Genomic DNA, 25855 nt, shown 5'->3' with positions numbered 1-25855 from the left:
GGCATAATACATAAACTTGTCACTGTCACTGGTACTTCATACTGGGGTCATGGGTTCACCTAGGTGAGGCAGTGTGTAATATACCAAAAGTAGATCACTATGACTTATATTTTTTAACCTTGCCAATAACAAAGAGGTTTTCCTGGCTCTATCTCCTACATGTACTATTTGTCACTACTACTTCATACTTGGGTCATGGGTTCGCCTAGATGAACCTACATTTTGACTTTTCACTTACATGAGAGGAAAAGTGTTGAGGCCTGCTCTTCTCTCTGGAACTTCTTACTTGTGACAGAGGTTCACCTTATTTGGGTTCACTTACATTGAACTTCTGATATTGCCTACTCAGATTTAGTTACATGTATTTATATATTCATTTATATTAATACCACCAACTGGTATTTTGATTTGGAGGTCTGTCAAATAATCTATGTATAGAATTAGTTCCAACATAAATTCATTATCTGTGCATTATTGGTATATAATTTCATATGCCATAAGGGATTAGTTCACTGAATTGTCTTGTTTTTTCTATCGTCCTCATCGATCATTCCCCTTTCATCTTTGTTGCACTACAACAAATTCTGTGTATTGTGTGTTAAGGCTAATGGACATGATTTTAAGCCAATTAGAGGTACATATTTATTTGCTATTTGTTGTTATTAAAATCAACAACCAAAAGACAGATATACATAATAGGATGAATTTTTATTAGAAAATAATCTATAACATTTGTAAGAGATAATAAAGTTGATAAATTGAAAACAGATGTTATATGATGACAACAAACACAGATAAATAAGGTGACAAATGTAAATCAGATAATGAATGTACTTTTTTTATATCAATTTAACCTGTCGATGGCAGCCACCCTGTATTGTATACTAATAAAACCTGTTAGGGGCAGCCACCCTGTATTGTATACCAATAAAACCTGTTAGGGGCAGCCACCTTGTATTGTATACCAATAAAACCTGTCGATGGCAGCCACCCTGTATTGTATACCAATAAAACCTGTTAGGGGAAGCCACCCTGTATTGTATACCAATAAAACCTGTCAGGGACAGCCACCCTGTATTGTATACCAATAAAACCTGTTAGGGGAAGCCACCCTGTATTGTATACCAATAAAACCTGTCAGGGACAGCCACCCTGTATTGTGTGGCATTAAATCCTGTCGATGGCAGCCACCCTGTATTGTATAAAAAATAAAACCTGTCGATGGCAGCCACCCTGTATTGTATACCAATAAAACCTGTTAGGGGCAGCCACCCTGTATTGTATACCAATAAAACCTGTTAGGGGCAGCCACCCTGTATTGTGTGGCAGTAAATCCTGTCGGGGGCAGCCACCCTGTATTGTGTGGCAGTAAATCCTGTCAGGGACAGCCACCCTGTATTGTATACCAATAAATCCTGTCAGGGACAGCCACCCTGTATTGTATACCAATAAAACCTGTCAGGGGCAGCCACCCTGTATTGTGTGGCAGTAAATCCTGTCAGGGGCAGCCACTCTGTATTGTATGGCAGTAAAACCTGATGGGCTAATTAAATCAGGCTCTTCAGAAAGCTTTTAAAACTCTTAGGTATATATAACTTACATTAGCTTCTATTTGACAGCAAGACTAATAAACAAAGTGGAAGATGGACAGTGCAGAACTGCAGATAACACAACGGTGGTTCGTCACATCTCAACAAGAGCACCATTGATTAACATTATACGAACCAATATCATTATCTGAGAAATTCTTTGGAAGATCATTCTGTCCATCTGTATCACCATTATCAGACAGTAATTTAAGTTCACTTCTTTAAAATTACTACCCTTGATACATATAATGGACATGGAGTTTGTTATTTGTGAAAAGTCCTTGTGGTTTGATATCATGAGTTTTGTCTCGTGTGTTACAGATTCGTGGAGTGAAACATCACTTATCTTTTCGGTGTGATGGTGTCAACATTTGGGTTAAACTCCAAGATGTTCAGTAATATAACACGTGATTATAACCAAACCTGTTTTATATGTATATGCAATTGACCTCAGGACATGACATTGTTTCTATTATGATTTTAAACTATAACTGACAGTCGATTTGATTGTGTAACGCATTTATACTTATACCTGTGCATCAATAGGCATCATAACACACATTTATACTTATATCTATACATCCATGGACATCCTTACACACATTTATACTTATATCTACACATCCATGGACATCCTAACACACATTTATACTGATATCTACACATCCATGGACATCCTAACACACATTAATACTTATATCTATACATCCATGGGCATCCTAACACACATTTATACTGATATCTATACATCCATGGGCATCCTAACACACATTTAAACTGATATCTATACATCCATGGACATCCTAACACACATTTATACTGATATCTATACATCCATGGGCATCCTAACACACATTTATACTTATATCTATACATCCATGGACATCCTAACACACATTTATACTGATATCTACACATCCATGGACATCCTAACACACATTTATACTGATATCTATACATCCATGGACATCCTAACACACATTTATACTTATATCTATACATCCATGGACATCCTAACACACATTTATACTGATATCTACACATCCATGGACATCCTAACATACATTTATACTGATATCTATACATCCATGGGCATCCTAACACACATTTATACTTATATCTACACATCCATGGACATTTATACTTATATCTACACATCCATGGACATCCTAACATACATTTATACTGATATCTATACATCCATGGACATCCTTACACACATTTATACTTATATCTACACATCCATGGACATCCTAACACACATTTATACTGATATCTATAAATCCATGAGCATCCTAACACACATTTATACTGATATCTATACATCCATGGACATCCTAACACACATTTATACTGATATCTATACATCCATGGACATCCTAACACACATTTATACTTATATCTACACATCCATGGAAATCCTAACACACATTTATACTGATATCTATACATCCATGTACATTCTAACACACATTTATACTTATATCTACACATCCATGGACATCTTAACACACATTTATACTGATATCTATACATCCATGGACATCCTAACACACATTTATACTGATATCTATACATCCATGGACATCCTAACACACATTTATACTGATATCTATACATCCATGGACATCCTAACACACATTTATACTGATATCTATACATCCATGGACATCCTAACACACATTTATACTGATATCTATACATCCATGGACATCCTAACATACATTTATACTGATATCTACACATCCATGGACATCCTAACACACATTATACTTATATCTATACATCCATGGACATCCTAACACACATTTATACTGATATCTATACATCCATGGACATCCTAACACACATTTATACTGATATCTATACATCCATGGACATCCTAACACACATTTATACTTATATCTATACATCCATGGACATCCTAACACACATTTATACTGATATCTATACATCCATGGACATCCTAACACACATTTATACTGATATCTATACATCCATGGACATCCTAACACACATTTATACTGATATCTATACATCCATGGACATCCTAACACACATTTCAGATTCTGAATTTCATCTACAGTTTACTGTTAATAAAAGTTTTTTTCTGTTTAGCATAAGGTTGAAATTAATGTCTAAGTACATGTGCTGTCATAACCAAACCTGGAGTATACTAATATCTGTTCAAGGCCATCCCTTACAGTTTTTTCGATGATTGGACTTTGAGACATTAAGATGGGCATGCGAGACATATACTAATCATTCTCGTTACACCAACTGTTCCTCAAAGTCGAGAATATAATTGTACCCAAGCTTGTTTAATATTCATTTTTGTCGAAAATGAAATAAAGAAATATTTCATAATATACAATATTAACTTTGCTGGTCATGATTTGTTGATCATTACAGTGCTAAAAAGGAGTGTCTTCATTTTCCTGTGCCAGTTGAATGTGTTCGTTGGTGTTTCTGGTGGTGAGAAATTTCAGTAAATCCTGTCGCCCCAGTCTTTCCAATATATATCTGAGCTCTGTGTGACAGCATAAAGGCAGTGCCCCACCTGGCTTTCTTGACAACAGCATCCAATAGGACAGCAGGATGAACATTGGCCACTCGCGATAGGTGTAGCAGAAATGCTGGATGATTTCAATATCTCGCAAGGTGAGGTCTGAATAAAACAGATTGAGCAAAAATTAAACAATTTACAGATCTTAATACAAATTCTATTAAAAAAAATAACAAGATATCCCAGAGGGAACTTGGCATCAACCATTGAAAGATCTTTATTGGCTTTAAATCAGACTGATTTTCTCTCTATTTTTCCCTTCTTTCTTCTTTATTTCTTAATAATCTCATAACAAGAACAAGTGGAACCCCTGTGAAGTTTGAGAAACATATCCCATTACTTCTTTTCAAGAATAAAGTGATAACAAACTTCAATTCTTAAAATCCAAGATGGCTATGAGTAGTCCTTTTGTTTTCCTGAACAAAGATCTATTAAAAATACATTGGCACATTTAAGGACCAAGGCGAACCTACTCATGATGTTTGAAATTTTCCATCTGGGGTACTTTTCAAGAAATAGAGATAACAAACTTCAATTCTCAAGTTCCAAGATGGTCAACTGTCAGTCATTTTTATCTGATAAAAAACAACTAGGGACCAAGGGTAACCTACACATGAAGTTTGAGGAATATCACTCCAGTACTTTTCAAGAAATAGTGATAATAACCTTCAATCCTCAAAAAAATGGCCGCCTGTCAGTCATTTTTTTTCCAATAATAAACAACTAGAGACCAAGGGTAACGTAGACATGAAGATTGAGGAATATCACTCTAGTCTTTTTCAAGAAATAGCAATAATAACAAACTCCAAGATAGCCATCTATCAGCCATGTTGTTTTTCTGACCAAAAATCTAAATTCATTTGGAATAACTAGGACCAAGGGGAACCTACATGAAGATTGAGGAATATCCCTTCAGTACTTTTCAAGAAATAGCGATAATAAGGATTGTTTTCGGACAGACAGACGACAGATGGACCACAGACTAAGGACCACAGACGCAGGGCGATTTCAAAAGCACACCATCTGAAATGGTGGGCTAAAAAGTAATTAGAACACCGACAGGTCAGCTGGGGCCCTGTATTTTGGCAATATATCCCCCAGAATCATCAATAAAATATCTGCCAATATAGCTGAAGTTAATGTTAGACATGTGGACTTTAAAAAAACAATCACAAGAAAGTAAAATATACATTTCACATTTACTATGATGTGACTCTTTCCTTCCATCTCCTTATTTGCTGGGCTAACAGAAATGTAAATACTGGTGCAATCTCAGTTTCAAACCTTTCCCCCATCAAAATTGACTCCTTGTTTAGTTTTGACGAATTTTGCTTCATTATAACATATCAAAATGTTCATTACTAAAAAGATACAAAATTTCACCTTCACACTGACCCAGTGACCTCGACTTTATATCAGTTAATTCCATGTTAAATTTCAACGGACTTTGCTTTATGTCATAACAGAAAGTTCATCAGTGAAAAGATACAAAATTTGACCTTGACTTTTGACCCAGTGACCTTGACATTTGGTCAATTACCCTTGTTGAAATCTAACCAACATTGCTTCATAGTGTCATAACGAAATGTTCCTCAGTGAAATGCTACAAAATTTCACCTTGACCTTTGACCCTGTGACTGGCCTTTCCTCAGTTAAGCCTTGTTTAATTCTAACAAACATTGCTTCAGACTGTCACAATAAAATGTTCATAAGCAAAACGCTACAAAGTTTGACCTTGACATTTGACAGTGACCTTGTCTTTCGGTCAAAATTCTCCTTGTTTTATTCTGAACAACTTTGCTTCATCATGTAATAACAAAATGTTAATTGGTGAAAAGATGCACAAATTTGACATTGACATTTGAACCTGATGACCTTGATCTTTGACCAATCTTTTTAAGTAAGTGAGCATTTTTGTGAACTGAACCTTTTGACCAAGGTGAATTGGTCAATGAATACCAAAGTTATAGCCGGTAGACGGACGGACAGTTAGACAGAGCAATTACTATAGAGCACGGTATCTTCAATGTGGGACCCTAATAAATACTGGACATAGAATAACTGCAGAAGCAGTAACAGAGCTATATCATTCAGCTCTATATCATGATCTATTGCCAAGCTTGTTACATGTACAGTCAAACTTCGATGTTTCGAAGTTCAAGGGACTAACAGAAAAACTTCGAAACAGCGGGACTTCGAATTATTCATGGTTGACAATAGATCGATGTTTTCTTGATAATGACCATATACATGTATGTTAACGTTACATGTCCTCAGTGTCTTCGTGATGATCGTCGCCTGTCAGGCTCAAAAGTTAATTTATACCTTAAACACAACAAAATAAAAACACTTTTCATTAATTATACCTAAGCATTTTATTAATTAAACAAACTATGTATCGGTTACAAAACACTTATATCGCGTTTAACAGATAAAGCAAAAGAAGCTTACGTAAGTCGTTAGGCTTTTCTGCTAAAGACACGTGCGGTTACGTTATGTGCATATAAAATACGGAATGCCGATCGGTTGGAGAATGCATGATTGAATGACAAATAATCGATTTACTTGGATATTTATGTATAAGTTTGCAATGTGACATTTATGAGTGAAGACATCGCCAATTGTTTGTGTTTAAAATTGGTCCGCTTGTTTTATAGTTCCGTAAAATTTACTCACCGACCGCTGATTTCAATGGCGGCGAAGATTATCAGAGACTACTACCGAAATGTTTTACCGGAGTGATTAAATGTTATGGCTTCTAAATACAACTTTTATCTATCAATTTGGTCTGATTATTAATTAACCCCATGATAGGAAGTGACAACACACGCTATCGTTATCCCTATTGTCAGTCAGGGCATCTAGGGGAGAAGTGTGAAATCTTGCCGCGGGGGTCACGCCAACACCTGTCCAGTGGTCAGTACAGGTAAACTTTTGTTCGAATCATGAGATGTCAATTACCTATGACATCATAGCTAACGGGCCATGAAAAAAGTTCGATACATCGAAAACTTCGATTTATAAAAATTTGAATCATGCATAGGTTCGTAGTAGCGTTATATAGTGAGGAAATTCGGGACCAAGCAAAAAGTTCGATACAGCGAGAAATTCGAATCAACGAAGTTCGAATCATCGAGGTTTGACTGTATACAGTTACGTTCATGTAATGTAACTTAGAGTTGTATGCCCTGTACATTTCTGTGTTACAGAGGTCATTGTTGGTTTTGCTGTGACATCAGATTGGTCTGGTATCATATGTTGGGGTAAGAATACTCATAATGAAGTAACATCATAACTAACAATTAACACTATCTGACATGACACATTCATCGTGTCCACAGTGGTGAAACATAGGCTTAATACATATAACGGAGCAGAACTTCTGTAAGCAGGCCTCTTCAATTATAATACAGCTGTATATAATATTAAAAATTGTTGCTTGTTTCCTATGATAAACTCCACCTTAAATAAATTCACTATTATATCAGCAGAAGTGTCAAATCCATTATATTGATGGTATGTAGCCAGGTTAAATGAACAAAAAAGTATGATTTGAAATTAAACTGTTTTGAAGCACCAGTGGCTAGAGGAAACTGTGTGACTGAGTTACAAGTACCGAGCAATCCTGCAAAGTCCTTCCAGTCCCTGGCCTGAATATGGAAGGTGTTCACGTCAAGGTGAATGAAAAGAGCTAGAAGTTGTTCCCACGTCACATCTAAGGCTATCATCAGGTCTGCCTTACTTAGCTTGGACTCGAAAGCTCCGTGAATACACAGACACAACTGTAAACATGATGTGTAAACAATGAATTACAGTCACTTCTTATCATAATATCTAACAGTCTAAACAATAAACCTGCTATTACTAGACCATACAGTAATGAACAAGAGGCCCAAGGGCCTGAACGGTCATCTGTAAAAGACTTACAGAAGGGACATGTCCCTCCATCCCAAAGGACTGAACCAGCCTTGTTTATATAAATTGTCTGTCCTCAGCCAGTGATGTTTCACAGACCAAATTTGTTTGTGATCTATATAGACATTATGGAGGAGTAGCGTTTTAAAGGAAAATTTCATTCAAGTTTCCCTTTAGGGGCCCCACCCCTCTGTTCCCAGTGGTGCAACCAGCCTCGTTTATATAAACATGATTGCCTTCCCCAAATGATGTTTCAGACCAAATTTGGTTGAAATCCACTTTGGTGTTAAAGAGGGGTAGAGATTTGAAAATAAAAGTTTACGCAAGACACACAATGTATTGCATACAACAAAAAGGAAAAAAATATTTAAATTAGATATGATGCCAAGAACTGGGATGCAAGTTAAGATCATGAATTTTTGCTAGCCTTTCAGAATCCTCATCAACGAGATAATTACATGTCTTGTTACAATCTAGGCTTTAGAGTTCTTTATAAGTTATCTTAAGATTTAGAATGTTTCACACATATTATCATGAAACGATTTAAGATCAGCTAGCTACATGCCTGCTCCTAGACTTACTTCTGTGTTCCAGTACACATCATCTCTCCTTCCACATGACGGCTCATCCAAGGGGATATTCAAAGGGCAGTCATCCAAGGGGATATTCAAAGGGCAGTGTTCAGGAGGATTCCAAACTTCTTTCATTCTTGTTGAATTCTCGTCAAGTCTTCAAAAATTAAGAGTGAAAGATCATACCAAAGGAACTAATAGTCATACGAATATGCCTGTCAATAATCAAAATTTTACTCCATTCGTTAAAACTTGTAATAATTTCTACAACTGTCCTGGAAGTGATTATGTGAATAAAATGATGATAACAACTATATTCTAAAGACCTTAATATTATAGGTGATGTCATGCTGGAGACAGCAACCAGGACACAAATTTACAATAATACAATACATATCACGGAGGACCAACCTTGAGTAAACTTTGTCCATACTTCGTCTTTTGAAACTCTTATCAAACCACTGCTCATGATTTTTCATAGCTATAAAGTCTACATCACCAAACTCCGAGCTTAGTCGACTATGTCGGCTATTCCTGAAGAAACTAGAGGGATATTGACACTGTATCCAACCTGTGTTACAGTAGTATATACTAGAGTAGCTTCCGTCTTCATGTGCACTCTTGGAGTGAGCCTTACGATATTCCTCATTTACATACACATGACTTTTGTAATTCCCTGTGGGTGTTAAATACAAGTCATTCATACTCTCTGCTCGTAACAAAGGTGTCCTTCGAGGAGGGATAAGTTTGGGAATACAGACTGATTGAGTACAGTCCTCATTCTCGACTGCTCCTCTAAATGGACATGGATTGGGGAGTGTAACATGTATGTTTGGAAGATGTGGCAATGGTGGAGAAATGTCATCTTCACAGATTTCCAGATCTTCTTCATTGCTAGGTATTCCAAGAGTGTCAATGATCCAGTTGAGGACACGCCTTGTGGCTGGCAGCCTTCCAAGAGAAATTCCCTCCAACTTACTCTTGATTTCCTCACCAAGCCCTGTCCGCACTCTTATACAAACTGACGTATGAAAATCTGTAATGACAAACATATATGGTAAACCTTTGGTCAGTTTGAACAAAACTATATAAATATTAATGAATCTGTTTGAATCATATAAAGTAATGCTTAAAAAAATAAGCATGAGTTCGAACTATCCGAGTCGATATCGGCGAAAATCTTGGCAAAGAGTAAACCAAGACACAAACACATTTAATGTAAATTTTCTATGTAACAACTATGGCCTGGATAATCACACATTTTATTTAATTGATGTTAAGTGATCATTAAACTTTCTTCATTTGGTATATGTCTTTGTATTTTTTTTTTATTTTGAATTGGTGTGAAATGAAAAAAGACAAATCTTTTCACTTTCAATAAATGTGCAATAAGAATGAAATAGAGCATTGTAAATTACAGGTGTGTACATCAGTCAACACAGGACTGAACTGCTAGTTGATATCTGATTGTAAATTACAGGTGTGTACATCAGTCAACACAGGACTGAACTGCTAGTTGATATCTGATTGTAAATTACAGGTGTGTACATCAGTCAACACAGGACTGAACTGCTAGTTGATATCTGATTGTAAATTACAGGTGTGTACATCAGTCAACACAGGACTGAACTGCTAGTTGATATCTGATTGTAAATTACAGGTGTGTACATCAGTCAACACAGGACTGAACTGCTAGTTGATATCTGATTGTAAATTACAGGTGTGTACATCAGTCAACACAGGACTGAACTGCTAGCTGATATCTGATTGTAAATTACAGGTGTGTACATCAGTCAACACAGGACTGAACTGCTAGCTGATATCTGATTGTAAATTACAGGTGTGTACATCAGTCAACACAGGACTGAACTGCTAGTTGATATCTGATTGTAAATTACAGGTGTGTACATCAGTCAACACAGGACTGAACTGCTAGTTGATATCTGATTGTAAATTACAGGTGTGTACATCAGTCAACACAGGACTGAACTGCTAGTTGATATCTGATTGTAATTACAGGTGTGTACATCAGTCAACACAGGACTGAACTGCTAGTTGATATCTGATTGTAAATTACAGGTGTGTACATCAGTCAACACAGGACTGAACTGCTAGTTGATATCTGATTCTTACTGTTAGACCACAAACACATCTGCTTGAAGTTCATTTCTAGCACTTTGCTCTCATCGTTGTAAGTCACTGTGATATCTGGGTTGTTTCTATGTATTTGATGGAAGTAGAGAATCTGCAGTTTTTGATCCACTATACAAAGGTTTTGTGATGTGAGCAAAAGTCTTAATTTTTCTGAATTTCCAAATCCTTCACCTTCCACAGAGTCCACAAACCAAGAAAAGCATGGCCCTAGAAAGGAACAAATAATAGGACAACAAAGAACTATAAAAGCATGGCCCTAGAAAGGAACAAATAATAGGACAACAAAGAACTATAAGAACAATAGGAAAACAGCATTGCTTGTCTAGTAGAAGAATATAAATAAAACAATTCTGTCCAAAAATGACCTAACATGAAAAAGAATCATCAAGTTGAATTTGTTTAGAATTTAATTCTTCCTATCAAACACATCTTCAATCTGGGCATCTTACTGCATTGTGTAAGCTTTATTCCTTCAGTTTCATGGGCTCAGCTAACAGCTTCACCTGCCAAGCTAATTACGTAACTACCAATTTACCTGCCTCTAAATCAAGTCTAATCAAATGCCACAGCCGTTATAACCCATTTAACCAATACAATAAAAATAAATAAAAGTTGTATTCATATATTCGATTTGAGACTTTTGTTCATAAATTGTTGTTTCTACAACAATGTAGGAAATGTACATCAGTTTGATTTTTCAATTTTTCTTACCTAAAATTGATTCAAGGTTTTTTTTCAGTGTTGTTATTTTCTTGAGGCAAATTTCTCCAGAGCTGGATTCTTCATAAAACCTCTGAACAGTTGAAGTCTTTTCCTGAATATCATAAGTCAAAACACACAGGGAATGGAAACGCTTGCGCTGCCATTGTTTTCTGACAGTTCCACAAAAGTGCTGAACAGGACTTGGAACTTTAATCTCAAGTTCATCTTTCTCCAAAAAACATAACTCTTCTGGTTGAAACAGAACATCAGCAAGCCTGACTGTAAAGTATAATATATATATCATAAATGATGAATTCTACATCTACCAGACGACTGATCTACATCTACCAGACAACTGATCTACATCTACCAGACAACTGATCTACATCTACCAGACAACTGATCTACATCTACCAGACAACTGATCTACATCTACCAGACAACTGATCTACATCTACCAGACGACTGATCTACATCTACCAGACAACAATCTACATCTACCAGACAACTGATCTACATCTACCAGACAACTGATCTACGTCTACCAGACAACTGTACATGTTCTATATCTACCAGACAACAATCTTCATCTACCAGACAACTGATCTACATCTACCAGACAACTGATCTACATCTACCAGACAACAATCTACATCTACCAGACAACAATCTACATCTACCAGACGACTGATCTACATCTACAAGACAACTGATCTACATCTACCAGACAACTGATCTACATCTACCAGACAACTGATCTACATCTACCAGACAACAATCTACATCTACCAGACAACAATCTACATCTACCAGACAACTGATCAACATCTACCAGACAACTGATCTACATCTACCAGACAACAATCTACATCTACCAGACAACAATCTACATCTACCAGACAACTGATCTTCGTCTACCAGACAACTGATCTACATCTACCAGACAACTGATCTACATCTACCAGACAACTGATCTACATCTACCAGACAACAATCTACATCTACCAGACAACAATCTACATCTACCAGACGACTGATCTACATCTACCAGACAACTGATCTACATCTACCAGACAACTGATCTACATCTACCAGACAACTGATCTACATCTACCAGACAACTGATCTACATCTACCAGACAACAATCTACATTTACCAGACAACAATCTACATCTACCAGACAACTGATCTACATCTACCAGACAACTGATCTACGTCTACCAGACAACTGATCTACATCTACCAGACAACAATCTACATCTACCAGACAACAATCTACATCTACCAGACGACTAATCTACATCTACCAGACAACTGATCTACATCTACCAGACAACTGATCTACATCTACCAGACGACTGATCTACATCTACCAGACAACTGATCTACATCTACCAGACAACAATCTACATTTACCAGACAACTGTTCTATATCTACCAGACAACTGATCTACATCTACCAGACAACAATCTACATCTACCAGACAACAATCTACATCTACCAGATGACTGATCTACATCTACCAGACAACAATCTACATCTACCAGACGACTGATCTACATCTACCAGACAACAATCTACATCTACCAGACAACAATCTATATCTACCAGACAACTGATCTACATCTACCAGACAACAATCTACATCTACCAGACAACTGATCTACATCTACAAGACAACAGTCTACATCTACCAGACAACTGATCTACATCTACCAGACAACTGATCTACATCTACCAGACAACAATCTACATCTACCAGACGACTGATCTACATCTACCAGACAACAATCTACATCTACCAGACGACTGATCTACATCTACCAGACAACAATCTACATCTACCAGACAACTGATCAACATCTACCAGACAACTGATCTACATCTACCAGACAACTGATCTACATCTACCAGACAACAATCTACATCTACCAGACGACTGATCTACATCTACCAGACAACAATCTACATCTACCAGACAACAATCTACATCTACCAGACAACAATCTACATCTACCAGACAACTCTACATGTTCTACATCTACCAGACAACAATCTATATCTACCAGACGACTGATCTACATCTACCAGACAACAATCTACATCTACCAGACAACTGATCAACATCTACCAGACAACTGATCTACATCTACCAGACGACTGATCTACATCTACCAGACAACAATCTACATCTACCAGACAACAATCTACATCTACCAGACAACTGATCTACATCTACCAGACAACTGATCTACATCTACCAGACAACTGATCTACATATACCAGACAACTGATCTACATCTACCAGACGACTGATCTACATCTACCAGACGACTGATCTACATCTACCAGACAACTGACCTACATCTACCAGACAACTGATCTACATCTATCAGACAACAATCTACATCTACCAGACAACTGATCTACATCTACCAGACAACTGATCTACATCTACCAGACAACTGATCTACATCTGTCAGACAACAATCTACATCTACCAGACAACTGATCTACATCTACCAGACAACTGATCTACATCTACCAGACAACTGATCTACATCTACCAGACAACAGATCTACATCTACCAGACAACTGATCTACATCTACCAGACAACAATCTACATCTACCAGACAACAATCTACATCTACCAGACAACTGATCTACATCTACCAGACAACAATCTACATCTACCAGACAACTGATCTACATCTACCAGACAACAATCTACATCTACCAGACAACAATCTACATCTACCAGACAACTGATCTACATCTACCAGACAACTGATCTACATCTACCAGACAACTGATCTACATCTATCAGACAACAATCTACATCTACCAGACAACTGATCTACATCTACCAGACAACTGATCTACATCTATCAGACAACAATCTACATCTACCAGACAACTGATCTACATCTACCAGACAACTGATCTACATCTACCAGACAACAATCTACATCTACCAGACAACTGATCTACATCTACCAGACTACCAGACAACAATCTACATCTACCAGACAACTGATCTACATCTACCAGACAACTGATCTTCGTCTACCAGACAACTCATCTACATCTACCAGAAAACTGATCTTCGTCTACCAGGAAACAATCTACATCTATCAGACGACTGATCTACATCTACCAGACAACTGATCTATATCTACCAGACAACAATCTACATCTACCAGACAACTGATCTACATCTACCAGACAACTGATCTACATCTACCAGACAACAATCTACATCTACCAGACGACTGATCTACATCTACCAGACAACAATCTACATCTACCAGACAACTGATCTTCGTCTACCAGACAACTGATCTACATCTACAAGACAACTGATCTTCATCTACCAGACAACAGTCTACATCTACCAGACAACAATCTACATCTAGCAGACAACTGATCTACATCTACCAGACAACAATCTACATCTACCAGACAACTGATTTACATCTACCAGACAACAATCTACATCTACCAGACAACTGATTTACATCTACCAGACAACTGATCTACATCTACCAGACAACTGATCTACATCTATCAGACAACAATCTACATCTAGCAGACAACTGATCTACATCTACCAGACAACAATCTACATCTACCAGACAACTGATCTACATCTACCAGACAACTGATCTACATCTACCAGACAACAATCAACATCTACCAGACAACTGATCTACATTTACCAGACAACAATCTACATCTACCAGACGACTGATCTACATCTACCAGACAACAATCTACATCTACCAGACAACAATCTACATATACCAGACAACTGATCTACATCTACCAGACAACTGATCTACATCTACCAGAAGACTGATCTACATCTACCAGACAACAATCTACATCTACCAGACAACTGATCTACATCTACCAGACAACTGATCTATATCTACCAGACAACTGATCTACATCTACCAGACAACTGATCTTCGTCTACCAGACAACAATGTACATCTATCAGACAACAATGTACATCTACCAGACAACTGATCTACATCTACCAGACAACTGATCTACATCTACCAGACAACTGATCTTCGTCTACCAGACAACAATCTACATCTACCAGACAACTGATCTACATCTACCAGACGACTGATCTACATCTACAATATGACTAACAAGAGGCCCAGAGGGTCTGCATTGATCACCTGGATATTTCAGTAATCATGGCAAAATACTTTCATATAAGTTATATTATGATTATTTTCCTACTTTTTTTGTTGCCTCTTCCAACAATGGTTCAAAATAAATGTGGACTTATTCCTGTCTTTCTTGCAATAGTTCCCCTATTGGGTTACTTCTCTTCAGTCCAAAGGAACCCACGCCCTCCATTTATGCAGCATTAGATCTCCTTTCCACAATATTGCACCAAACCAAGTTTGATAAAAATCCATTCAGTTGTTCAGGACTGAAGTAACAATTCAAATCATTTATCTCAATTTCTTCTATTGGGCCCCACCCCTCCGGCCCCAAGGGAGGCACAATCTTCATTTATACATTAGATCTCCTTTGCCCAGATATACATTCAGGCGTTCAGGACCAGTAATGATTTAAAGAATTCACCTTAATTTCCACTTTTGGACCCTGCTCCTCCATCCCCAAGCAAGCAACGTCCTCCTTTTATACAATATTAGATCCCCCTTGCCCATTTATGATCCAGACCAAATTTCATCAAAATCCATATAGTCGTTCAGGACTAGTAGTGATTTAAAGGTAATGTTGACAGGACGAATGGATGGGCCGACGATGTACACTTACGCTGTGTCATAAGCTCATCGGTCCAGGTGACAAGGTGAGCTAAACATATATTGGTGTAATGAATATCACCCATACTTACAAACCTATATTGGTGTAATGAATATCACCCATACTTACAAACATATATTGGTGTAATGAATATCACCCATACTTACAAACATATATTGGTGTAATGAATATCACCCATACTTACAAACATATATTGGTGTAATGAATATCACCCATACTTACAAACATATATTGGTGTAATTTATATCCCCCATACTTACAAACATATATTGGTGTAATGAATATCACCCATACTTACAAACATATATTGGTGTAATGAATATCACCCATACTTACAAACATATATTGGTGTAATGAATATCCCCCATACTTACAAACATATATTGGTGTAATGAATATCCCCCATACTTACAAACATATATTGGTGTAATGAATATCCCCCATACTTACAAACATATATTGGTGTAATTTATATCCCCCATACTTACAAACATATATTGGTGTAATGAATATCCCCCATACTTACAAACATATATTGGTGTAATGAATATCCCCCATACTTACAAACATATATTGGTGTAATGAATATCACCCATACTTACAAACATATATTGGTGTAATGAATATCCCCCATACTTACAAACATATATTGGTGTAATGAATATCACCCATACTTACAAACATATATTGGTGTTATGAATATCACCCGTACTTACAAACATATATTGGTGTAATGAATATCACCCATACTTACAAACATATATTGGTGTAATGAATATCCCCCATACTTACAAACATATATTGGTGTAATGAATATCCCCCATACTTACAAAAAGAAAAGGAATCTCCCACCTTCTTTTCCTTCAGTGTAATTTTTCTCTGAAAAGTAACATGAAATGGTGGTGTGTGAACATGAATCATTTTTACGAGTTGTTCTGACAAAATTATTATAAAAAAAAAATTCTGAGTAAAAAAAGAAAGCTGCATGCACATCTACACATGATCCTTTATATTTATATTTTTTTCTTTGGAATCGTCCCATTGGTTAAGGAGAAGTTGTCCAGACAAACTTAAAGTTATGGCTCTTATTGGAAAACCTGTTTTTAGTGACCAGTTACCATAGCAACCATAATATTTTGAGAAAAACAATTAGTGGCATGCACAATTATACATGGCCCTTTATATTTGTATGAAATTCATTGGAATCAGCCCACTAGTTTAGGAGTTGTCTGGACAAATTTTTTATCAGAAAACCTGTTTACAGTGACCAGTTACCACAGCAATCAAAATTTTGAGAGAAAAAAAGTTGGCATCAGCCCAATGGATTTAGAGTTGTCCAGACAAGATATGTGTACAGACCGACAGACACCCCCAATTCCAGCATACAACCCCCCCCCCACGTAACTTTGTTGCAGGGGTATAATAAATAATAAAATAAGATAGAAAAATTCTTTACCAACATGCAAGATTCTTATGTGAAATAAACATTGTTGCATTAGCTACAAAGAACGCTACTTAGAAGGTTAGTATCCAATGAGTTTGATTTACTCCTACTTAACTCACATTCGAGCAACAACTGTCAGCTGACTTACAAAAAATAGCGATGATTCACAATATCAATGCAACAGAAATGAAGAAGGAACCTCTCCTGCCATAGGGAGGCCACTTATGCACAATTTGTTAACAATCCCCCATAGCATGTTTCTCAAGAAATTTGAACAAAATCCATCAAGTTGTTTATGACTAGTAGTAACCTAATGGAATTACCTCTATTTCCCATAGTGGCCCCCGTCCCTCCGATCCCCCACAAGGGCTAGAGTCACCATTTACATTTCTGTATGCAAATTTGTTTACCATATCCCCAAGGATGTTTCTGACTAAATTTATTCAAAGTCAATTTAGTCCTTTATGACTATCAGCAATTTAAAGGAAAAGTTTATGGACACTGCACCATGATATAAGCTCACATGTCCTTTGGAGGTGAGCTGATAAAACTGCAAAGGGCCACAACTCTGTAAGTTATATTCAAATAAGTCTCAATGTTGATTTTGTCTAAGATCTTATTGATATAAGGCTACACACCAAGTTGTATTGAAATATGTTAATATTTACGCAAGTTATATAGTGAGCACAAGCAAGGTCCAATGGTTATGAAATTACAAAGGGCAATAACTCCTTAAGTTACAACTGAATTGCCATGAATTTCAAACTTGTCTCAGATCTTATTGATATAAGGCTGAACATCAAGTTTCGTGAAAATCTATTGGTACAAATTCCTGTAAACTGCCGAATGGCCAGAGAGATGGACAGAAAACCTGATTTAAGTATACCCCTATAGTTGTTGAGAGGTCAGGGTATAACAGAGCCAGCTCATATATTCTTGTAATTACAATTTGTAGTCTGACTATCCAGTTACCACTAATTGATAGTCTGACTATCCAACTATCCAGTTACCACTAATTGATAGTCTGACTATCCAGTTACCACTAATTGATAGTCTGACTATCCAGTTACCACTAATTGGTAGTCTGACTCTCTAGACACTGGTAATTGATAGTCTGACTATCCAGTCACCACTAATTGATAGTCTGACTATCCAGTCACCACTAATTGGTAGTCTGACTATCCAGTCACCACTAATTGATAGTCTAACTATCCAGTAACCACTAATTGATAGTCTGACTATCCAGTCACCAGTAATTGGCAGTTTGGCTATCCAGTCATCACTAATTGATAGTCTGACTATCCAGTCAACACTAATTGATAGTCTGACTATCCAGTCACCACTAATTGGCAGTTTGGCTATCCAGTCATCACTAATTGATAGTCTGACTATCCAGTCAACACTAATTGATAGTCTGACTATCCAGTCACTAGTAATTAATTGATAGTCTGACTATCCAGTCACCACTAATTGGCAGTCTGACTATCCAGAAACCACTAATTGGTGGTCTGACTATCCAGTCATCACTAATTGATAGTCTGACTATCCAGTCAACACTAATTGATAGTCTGACTATCCCGTCACCACTAATTGATAGTCTGACTATCCAGTCACTAGTAATTAATTGATAGTCTGACTATCCAGTCACCACTAATTGGCAGTCTGACTATCCAGAAACCACTAATTGGTGGTCTGACTATCCAGTCATCACTAATTGATAGTCTGACTATCCAGTCAACACTAATTGATAGTCTGACTATCCCGTCACCACTAATTGATAGTCTGACTATCCAGTCACTAGTAATTAATTGATAGTCTGACTATCCAGTCACCACTAATTGGCAGTCTGACTATCCAGAAACCACTAATTGGTGGTCTGACTATCCAGTCATCACTAATTGATAGTCTGACTATCCAGTCAACACTAATTGATAGTCTGACTATCCAGTCACCACTAATTGATAGTCTGACTATCCAGTCACCACTAATTGATAGTCTGACTATCCAGTCACCACTAATTGATAGTCTGACTCTCTAGACACTGGTAATTGATAGTCTGACTCTCTAGACACTGGTAATTGATAGTCTGACTATCCAGTCACCACTAATTGATAGTCTGACTATCCAGTCACCAGTAATTGATAGTCTGACTATCCAGTCACCACTAATTGATAGCCTGACTCTCTAGACACTGATAATTGATAGTCTGACTCTCTAGACACTGGTAATTAATAGTCTGACTATCCAGTCACCACTAATTGATTGTCTGACTATCCAGTCACCACTAATTGATAGCCTGACTCTCTAGACACTGGTAATTGATAGTCTGACTTTCTAGACACTGGTAATTGATAGTCTGACTATCCAGTCACCACTAATTGATAGTCTGACTCTCTAGACACTGGTAATGGATAGTCTGACTATCCAGTCACCACTAATTGATAGTCTGGCTCTCTAGACACTGGTAATTGATAGTCTGATTATCCAGTCACCAGTAATTGATAGTCTGACTATCCAGTCACCACTAGTTGATAGTCTGACTCTCTAGACACTGGTAATTGATTGTCTGACTATCCAGTCACCACAAATTGATAGTCCGACTATCCAGTCACCACTAATTGATAGTCTGACTCTCTAGACACTAGTAATTGATAGTCTGACTATCCAGTCACCAGTAATTGATAGTCTGACTATCCAGTCACCACTAATTGATAGTCTGGCTCTCTAGACACTGGTAATTGATAGTCTGACTATCCAGTCACCACTAATTGATAGTCTGACTCTCTAGACACTAGTAATTGATAGTCTGACTATTCAGTCACCAGTAATTGATAGTCTGGCTCTCTAGACACTGGTAATTGATAGTCTGACTATCCAGTCACCACTAATTGATAGTCTGACTATCCAGTCACCACTAATTGATAGTCTGACTCTCTAGACACTGGTAATTGATAGTCTGACTATCCAGTCACCACTAATGGATAGTCTGACTCTCTAGACACTGGTAATTGATAGTCTGACTATCCAGTCACCAGTAATTGATAGTCTGACAATCCAATCACCACTAATTGATAGTCTGACTCTTTAGACACTGGTAATTGATAGTCTAACTATCCAGATATTTGTATTTTGCTGTTTTGGTGACACCTTTTCCTGTTTTAAGTGTTCCAGCCATTTCACAAGTACAGCGAATATACAGAAACCTGAAAGCTGGTTGCTATCAAATTAACAAATCCAATTGATATATACCCTTTTAGGAACAAAAGCTTGACCCCTAGTGTAGTAGAGCTGCTCTTGGAATAATGGTCGAGGTCTGATTTCTCTTTCTTCATTCATTGTGGTGGTATTAGGTTTTGTTTTCAAACACAACAATCATCTTTCGATAACAAAATGACAGGAAACACAGCACATTTTAAGATGTTGATCCAATTACACAGCAATGATTATGACTGCAAAAAAAAAGAAGAGTAATGCAACTTCTGCAAACATAGATATTAGCTCTGACATAAATGGCTTAGACATAGACATAAATGGCTCAGATATAAGTGGCTCAGATATAAATGGCTCAGATATAAAGGATTCAAACATAAACGGCTCAAACATAAATGGCTCATACATAAATGGCTCAGGTATAAATGGCACAGATATAAATGGCTCAGATATAAATGGCTCAGGTACATTGTATAAATGGCTCAGATACAAATTGCTCATACATAAATGGCTCAAACATAAATGGCTCAGACATAAGTGGCTCAGATATAAATGGCTCAGATATAAATGGATCAGACACAGATATAAATGGCTCGGATATAAATGGCTCAGACATAATGGCTCAGACATATATAAATGGCTTAGATATAAATGGCTTGGATATAAATGGATCAGACAGATATAAATGGCTTGGATATAAATGGCTCAGACATAAAGGGCTCAAACATAAATGGCTTAAATGGCTTAGATATAAATGGCTCAGATATAAATGGCTCAGACATAAATGGCTCAGACACAAATGACTCGGATATAAATGGCTCAAACACAGATATAAAATTAAATGGCACATTAATAGAATGTAACATCGGTATCTTACGTTGACAGGGATATCTCAGGCTTGCCCAGCGCTGGCCAGCCAAACTATTAGAATGCTTCAGTGAGGTAGCACTATAAAGTCGGCATCAGTTCAGCGGTATCACAAGGAGACAAACATGAACATACTGCAGTCTCCCAAAACTACACACACATTCACCACATGCATGCATCTCGCACACAGAGAAGGCCATCCTTCTATAAAGGACCTTAACTGTTGATAGGACATTAAACACTAATAAACCAAACCCTGTGTATAATGTTGCCAGAGCTGACAGTCTTTCTGTTGTCATCGTAGATCGAAGTTATAATTTGACCCTTCATACTACTGAATGATCTTTGCGTAGTGGGGGTTGTCACAGGCATGGTGAGCAGTAGTGATACTGGTAATATGAGGGTACAACAGTAGGTCTGTCTGTCACTCTGGACTACCTCAGAAGAGCTCTGTAGAAAGTTTTGCAGGAAGAAAAGCTTCACTTGAACCTTCCCTTGCTATCAACAAGTCTTTTTTCCCATTCAGTCACCAGGTAATTGAGGAATTTGAATTATGGATATCCAGTTTTTTAATTTTACGTTTTGTATGTGGGCATGGCTTAGGAATTTAACTTGTGCACAAAATCCCACGTGGAAGTCAGCAGGGAAAGGTGGACACTGTTATCTCAAAGTTCGTTGTGAGAAAGGGTGTTTGAGTCATACTTTTGCTTACAAAAAGCCCTAAACAGAGCCACACATCCCATTAAATTTAAAAGTTTCAACATTTTACACTGTGTCATTTCAATCTGATGTGGCCGATAAATGTTCATAAACAGGAAACACTATTTTCATAACAGTTATAGAACCAAATACAAGTTATAATTCTATATTAAAATCCACAGGAAACACTCTTCTCATTACAATTATAGAACCAAAATACAGGTTATAATTCTATATTAAAATCCACAGGAAACACTCTTCTCATTACAATTATAGAACCAAATACAGGTTATAATTCTATATTAAAATCCACTGGAATCTAAGGAACAATGGTCTGAGGCATTTTAATACATAACAGTTATAGAACCAAATACAAGTTATAATTCTATATTAAAATCCACAGGAAACACTCTTCTCATTGCAATTATAGAACCAAATACAAGTTATAATTCTATATTAAAATCCACAGGAAACACTCTTCTCATTGCAATTATAGAACCAAATACAGGTTATAATTCTATATTAAAATCCACAGGAAACACTATTCTCATAACAATTATAGAACCAAATACAAGTTATAATTCTATATTAAAATCCACAGGAATCTAAGGAATGATGGTTTGAGGCATTTTAATACATCACAATTATAGAACCAAATACAAGTTATAATTCTATATTAAAATCCACTGGAATCTAAGGAATGATGGTTTGAGGCATTTTAATACATCACAATTATAGAACCAAATACAAGTTATAATTCTATAATAAAATCCACTGGAATCTAAGGAATGATGGTTTGAGGCATTTTAATACATAACTTTAATTCTACATCTAAATCTACAGGAATCTAAGGAACAATGGTCTGGAGCATTTTAATTCATAAGACATAACTACTGTTTTATTTTGCAAACAGGAAGTAACACAAGTATAAAAAGACAAACAAAACAAACTATGCAATGAGAGAGATTCAAGTTTATGCTTAATTAAGCATATAAGTATTTGTATGACTATCTATATAAAATCCGTCCGTAAGTATGTGTATAATTACATTGTATATAAAATCCTAGTCTGTAAGTATGTGTATATAGAGGTTACACAACGAGTGGTTGTTGGATATGGAATTTATTTCACACGAGTAAGTTATTTTTTAAAAGTTACAAAAGACACGAGCTTTAGCTAATTGCAGCTTCGGTCAAAGTTCACTGTGTTAGCCAATCAAAATGCGTACAGAGTTTATACCATGTGTGGTATAAACAGATTGTTAATCAACAGCTGTAATGATTAACTGATGGTCTCAGAGTTGAATAACACAGGGTATTGTGGTAGAAAATTATATAACATCCTAAAGTCTATAAGTATGTGTTTAATTATATAAAATCCTAAAGTCTGTAAGTATGTGTATAATTATATAAAATCCTAAAGTCTGTAAATATGTGTATAATTATATAAAATCCTAAAGTCTGTATGTGTATAATTATATAAAATCCTAAAGTCTGTAAGCATGTGTATAATTATATAAAATCCTAAAGTCTATAAATACTGTAGATACACATACTTATAGACTTAAGGATTTTATATAGATACAGGATTTTTATAGATACACATACTTACAGACTTTAGGACTTTATATAGATACAGGATTTTTACAAATACACATACTTACAACCTTTAGGACTTTATATAGATACAGGATTTTTACAAATACACATACTTACAACCTTTAGGACTTTATATAGATACAGGATTTTTATAGATACACATACTTACAGACTTTAGGACTTGATATAGATACAGGATTTTTATAGATACTTACAGACTTTAGGACTTTATATAGATACAGGATTTTATAGATACACATACTACAGACTTTAGGACTTAAGATAGATACAGGATTTTTATAGATACACATACTTACAACCTTTAGGACTTTATATAGATACAGGATTTTATAGATACACATACTACAGACTTTAGGACTTAAGATAGATACAGGATTTTTATAGATACACATACTACAGACTTTAGGACTTATATAGATACAGGATTTTTATAGATACACATACTACAGACTTTAGGACTTGATATAGATACAGGATTTTTATAGATACTTACAGACTTTAGGACTTAAGATAGATACAGGATTTTTACAAATACACATACTTACAGACTTTAGGACTTTATATAGATACAGGATTTTTATAGATACACATACTTGCAGCTACAATGATATCATTCAAGTATTTATGTATCCAGGCGTTTTTTGTAAAAAACAATGTGAAAAAGTTCAAATTAGACGGTTTATATAATTTTACATGTAATATATTATCAATACAACACTATTTTGATCATTTGAACAAAAATACGCCTGGCAAGTCATAGATCCTATACAATGATATTGTAATTTTTTCACAAAAAAACACCATATTTTAGATAAGCTCTCCCAATTCTACAGTTTCTGATGACATACCAATTGTAAACTAGGTCATTTTATCTAATTCAAATAATTTTATAAATATTGAAATATCTCTTCTTTTTTTTAAATGTGTAACTATCCCTTAACAAATATCAAATCAAAACATTGGAGGGGTTCATCATTGATAAAAAACTGTTTGGTTATTTCTCAAATCTTTCTCGGCACAAGTGTACTGAAGCACCTCAACTTAACTGATATATAAGAACAGCATAGCTCAGTTCATTTCATGAAAATGTGTACCTTATTCGATATACCACAGCTACTAGTTTCGCACAAGTGTACTGAAGCACCTCAACTTAACTGATATAAGAACAGCATAGCTCAGTTCATTTCATGAAAATGTGTACCTTATTCGATATACCACAGCTACTAGTTTCGCCTGTCATTAGCCTTTTTACATCCAATATATCAGAGCGGATTATAAAAGGCCTATTATTTATGGTATTGCGAGCTAATTCGGCACATTAAAAAATATTACTAGTAGGACAGTTAAGCACTTGTATCTCCTAATTAACACACGAGTTAATATTATTCTCGTATAGTTAATTTAACAAATGTGTTAATTGGGGCCTACCAGATACACAAGTGTCTGTATGGTAGGTCTAACACACAGTTAATTGTACCCGTGATGTGATCGAGTACTTGGCCTACAAGTCGGGCGATCTTTGAGATCTAACGTTAGTCCATCACATACGTAGGATAGGCCTATAATTGTCTCAGCAATAACATAATTTCTGCCTTATACTTACACGTAATTCGCCAACTGACAAGGTCCGCAGAAATTGAAGAAAAATTCGATGTTATACCTGTATTTTGTTACGCATATGTCTATAGGCACCTAGAGCAAT

At 36.2% G+C, this 25855-nt stretch overlaps 1 protein-coding gene across 7 annotated transcripts; it reads right to left on the bottom strand.

Moving 5' to 3' along the window:
- Positions 1–689: 689 nt before the first annotated feature.
- Positions 690–25845, bottom strand: LOC117323452. 7 transcript variants are annotated; one of them, XR_004531742.1, is made up of 10 exons: positions 25757–25845; positions 21008–21207; positions 17145–17193; positions 11508–11777; positions 10776–11003; positions 9054–9678; positions 8652–8799; positions 7772–7937; positions 1216–4257; positions 690–934 (listed from the first exon to the last, which is right to left on the bottom strand). XR_004531742.1 is itself a non-coding variant. In XM_033878688.1 (9 exons), exons 2-9 carry the CDS (start codon positions 21092–21094, stop codon positions 4004–4006), a joined length of 1827 nt encoding a protein of 608 aa, XP_033734579.1. In that variant the 5' UTR covers positions 21095–21207; positions 25757–25845; the 3' UTR covers positions 690–4003. The 7 variants fall into 7 exon arrangements, 1 of the variants encoding a protein (XP_033734579.1); XR_004531744.1 differs by having other exon boundaries at positions 690–854; XR_004531746.1 differs by having other exon boundaries at positions 690–894; positions 1256–4257.
- Between the last annotated feature and the right edge of the window lie 10 nt (positions 25846–25855).

This window comes from Pecten maximus, chromosome 1 (assembly GCF_902652985.1).
Source record: "Pecten maximus chromosome 1, xPecMax1.1, whole genome shotgun sequence".
Classification (NCBI taxonomy): domain Eukaryota; kingdom Metazoa; phylum Mollusca; class Bivalvia; order Pectinida; family Pectinidae; genus Pecten; species Pecten maximus.
The sequence above is the reverse complement of the archived record's forward strand: the minus strand, read 5'-3'. Positions and strand labels throughout refer to the sequence as shown.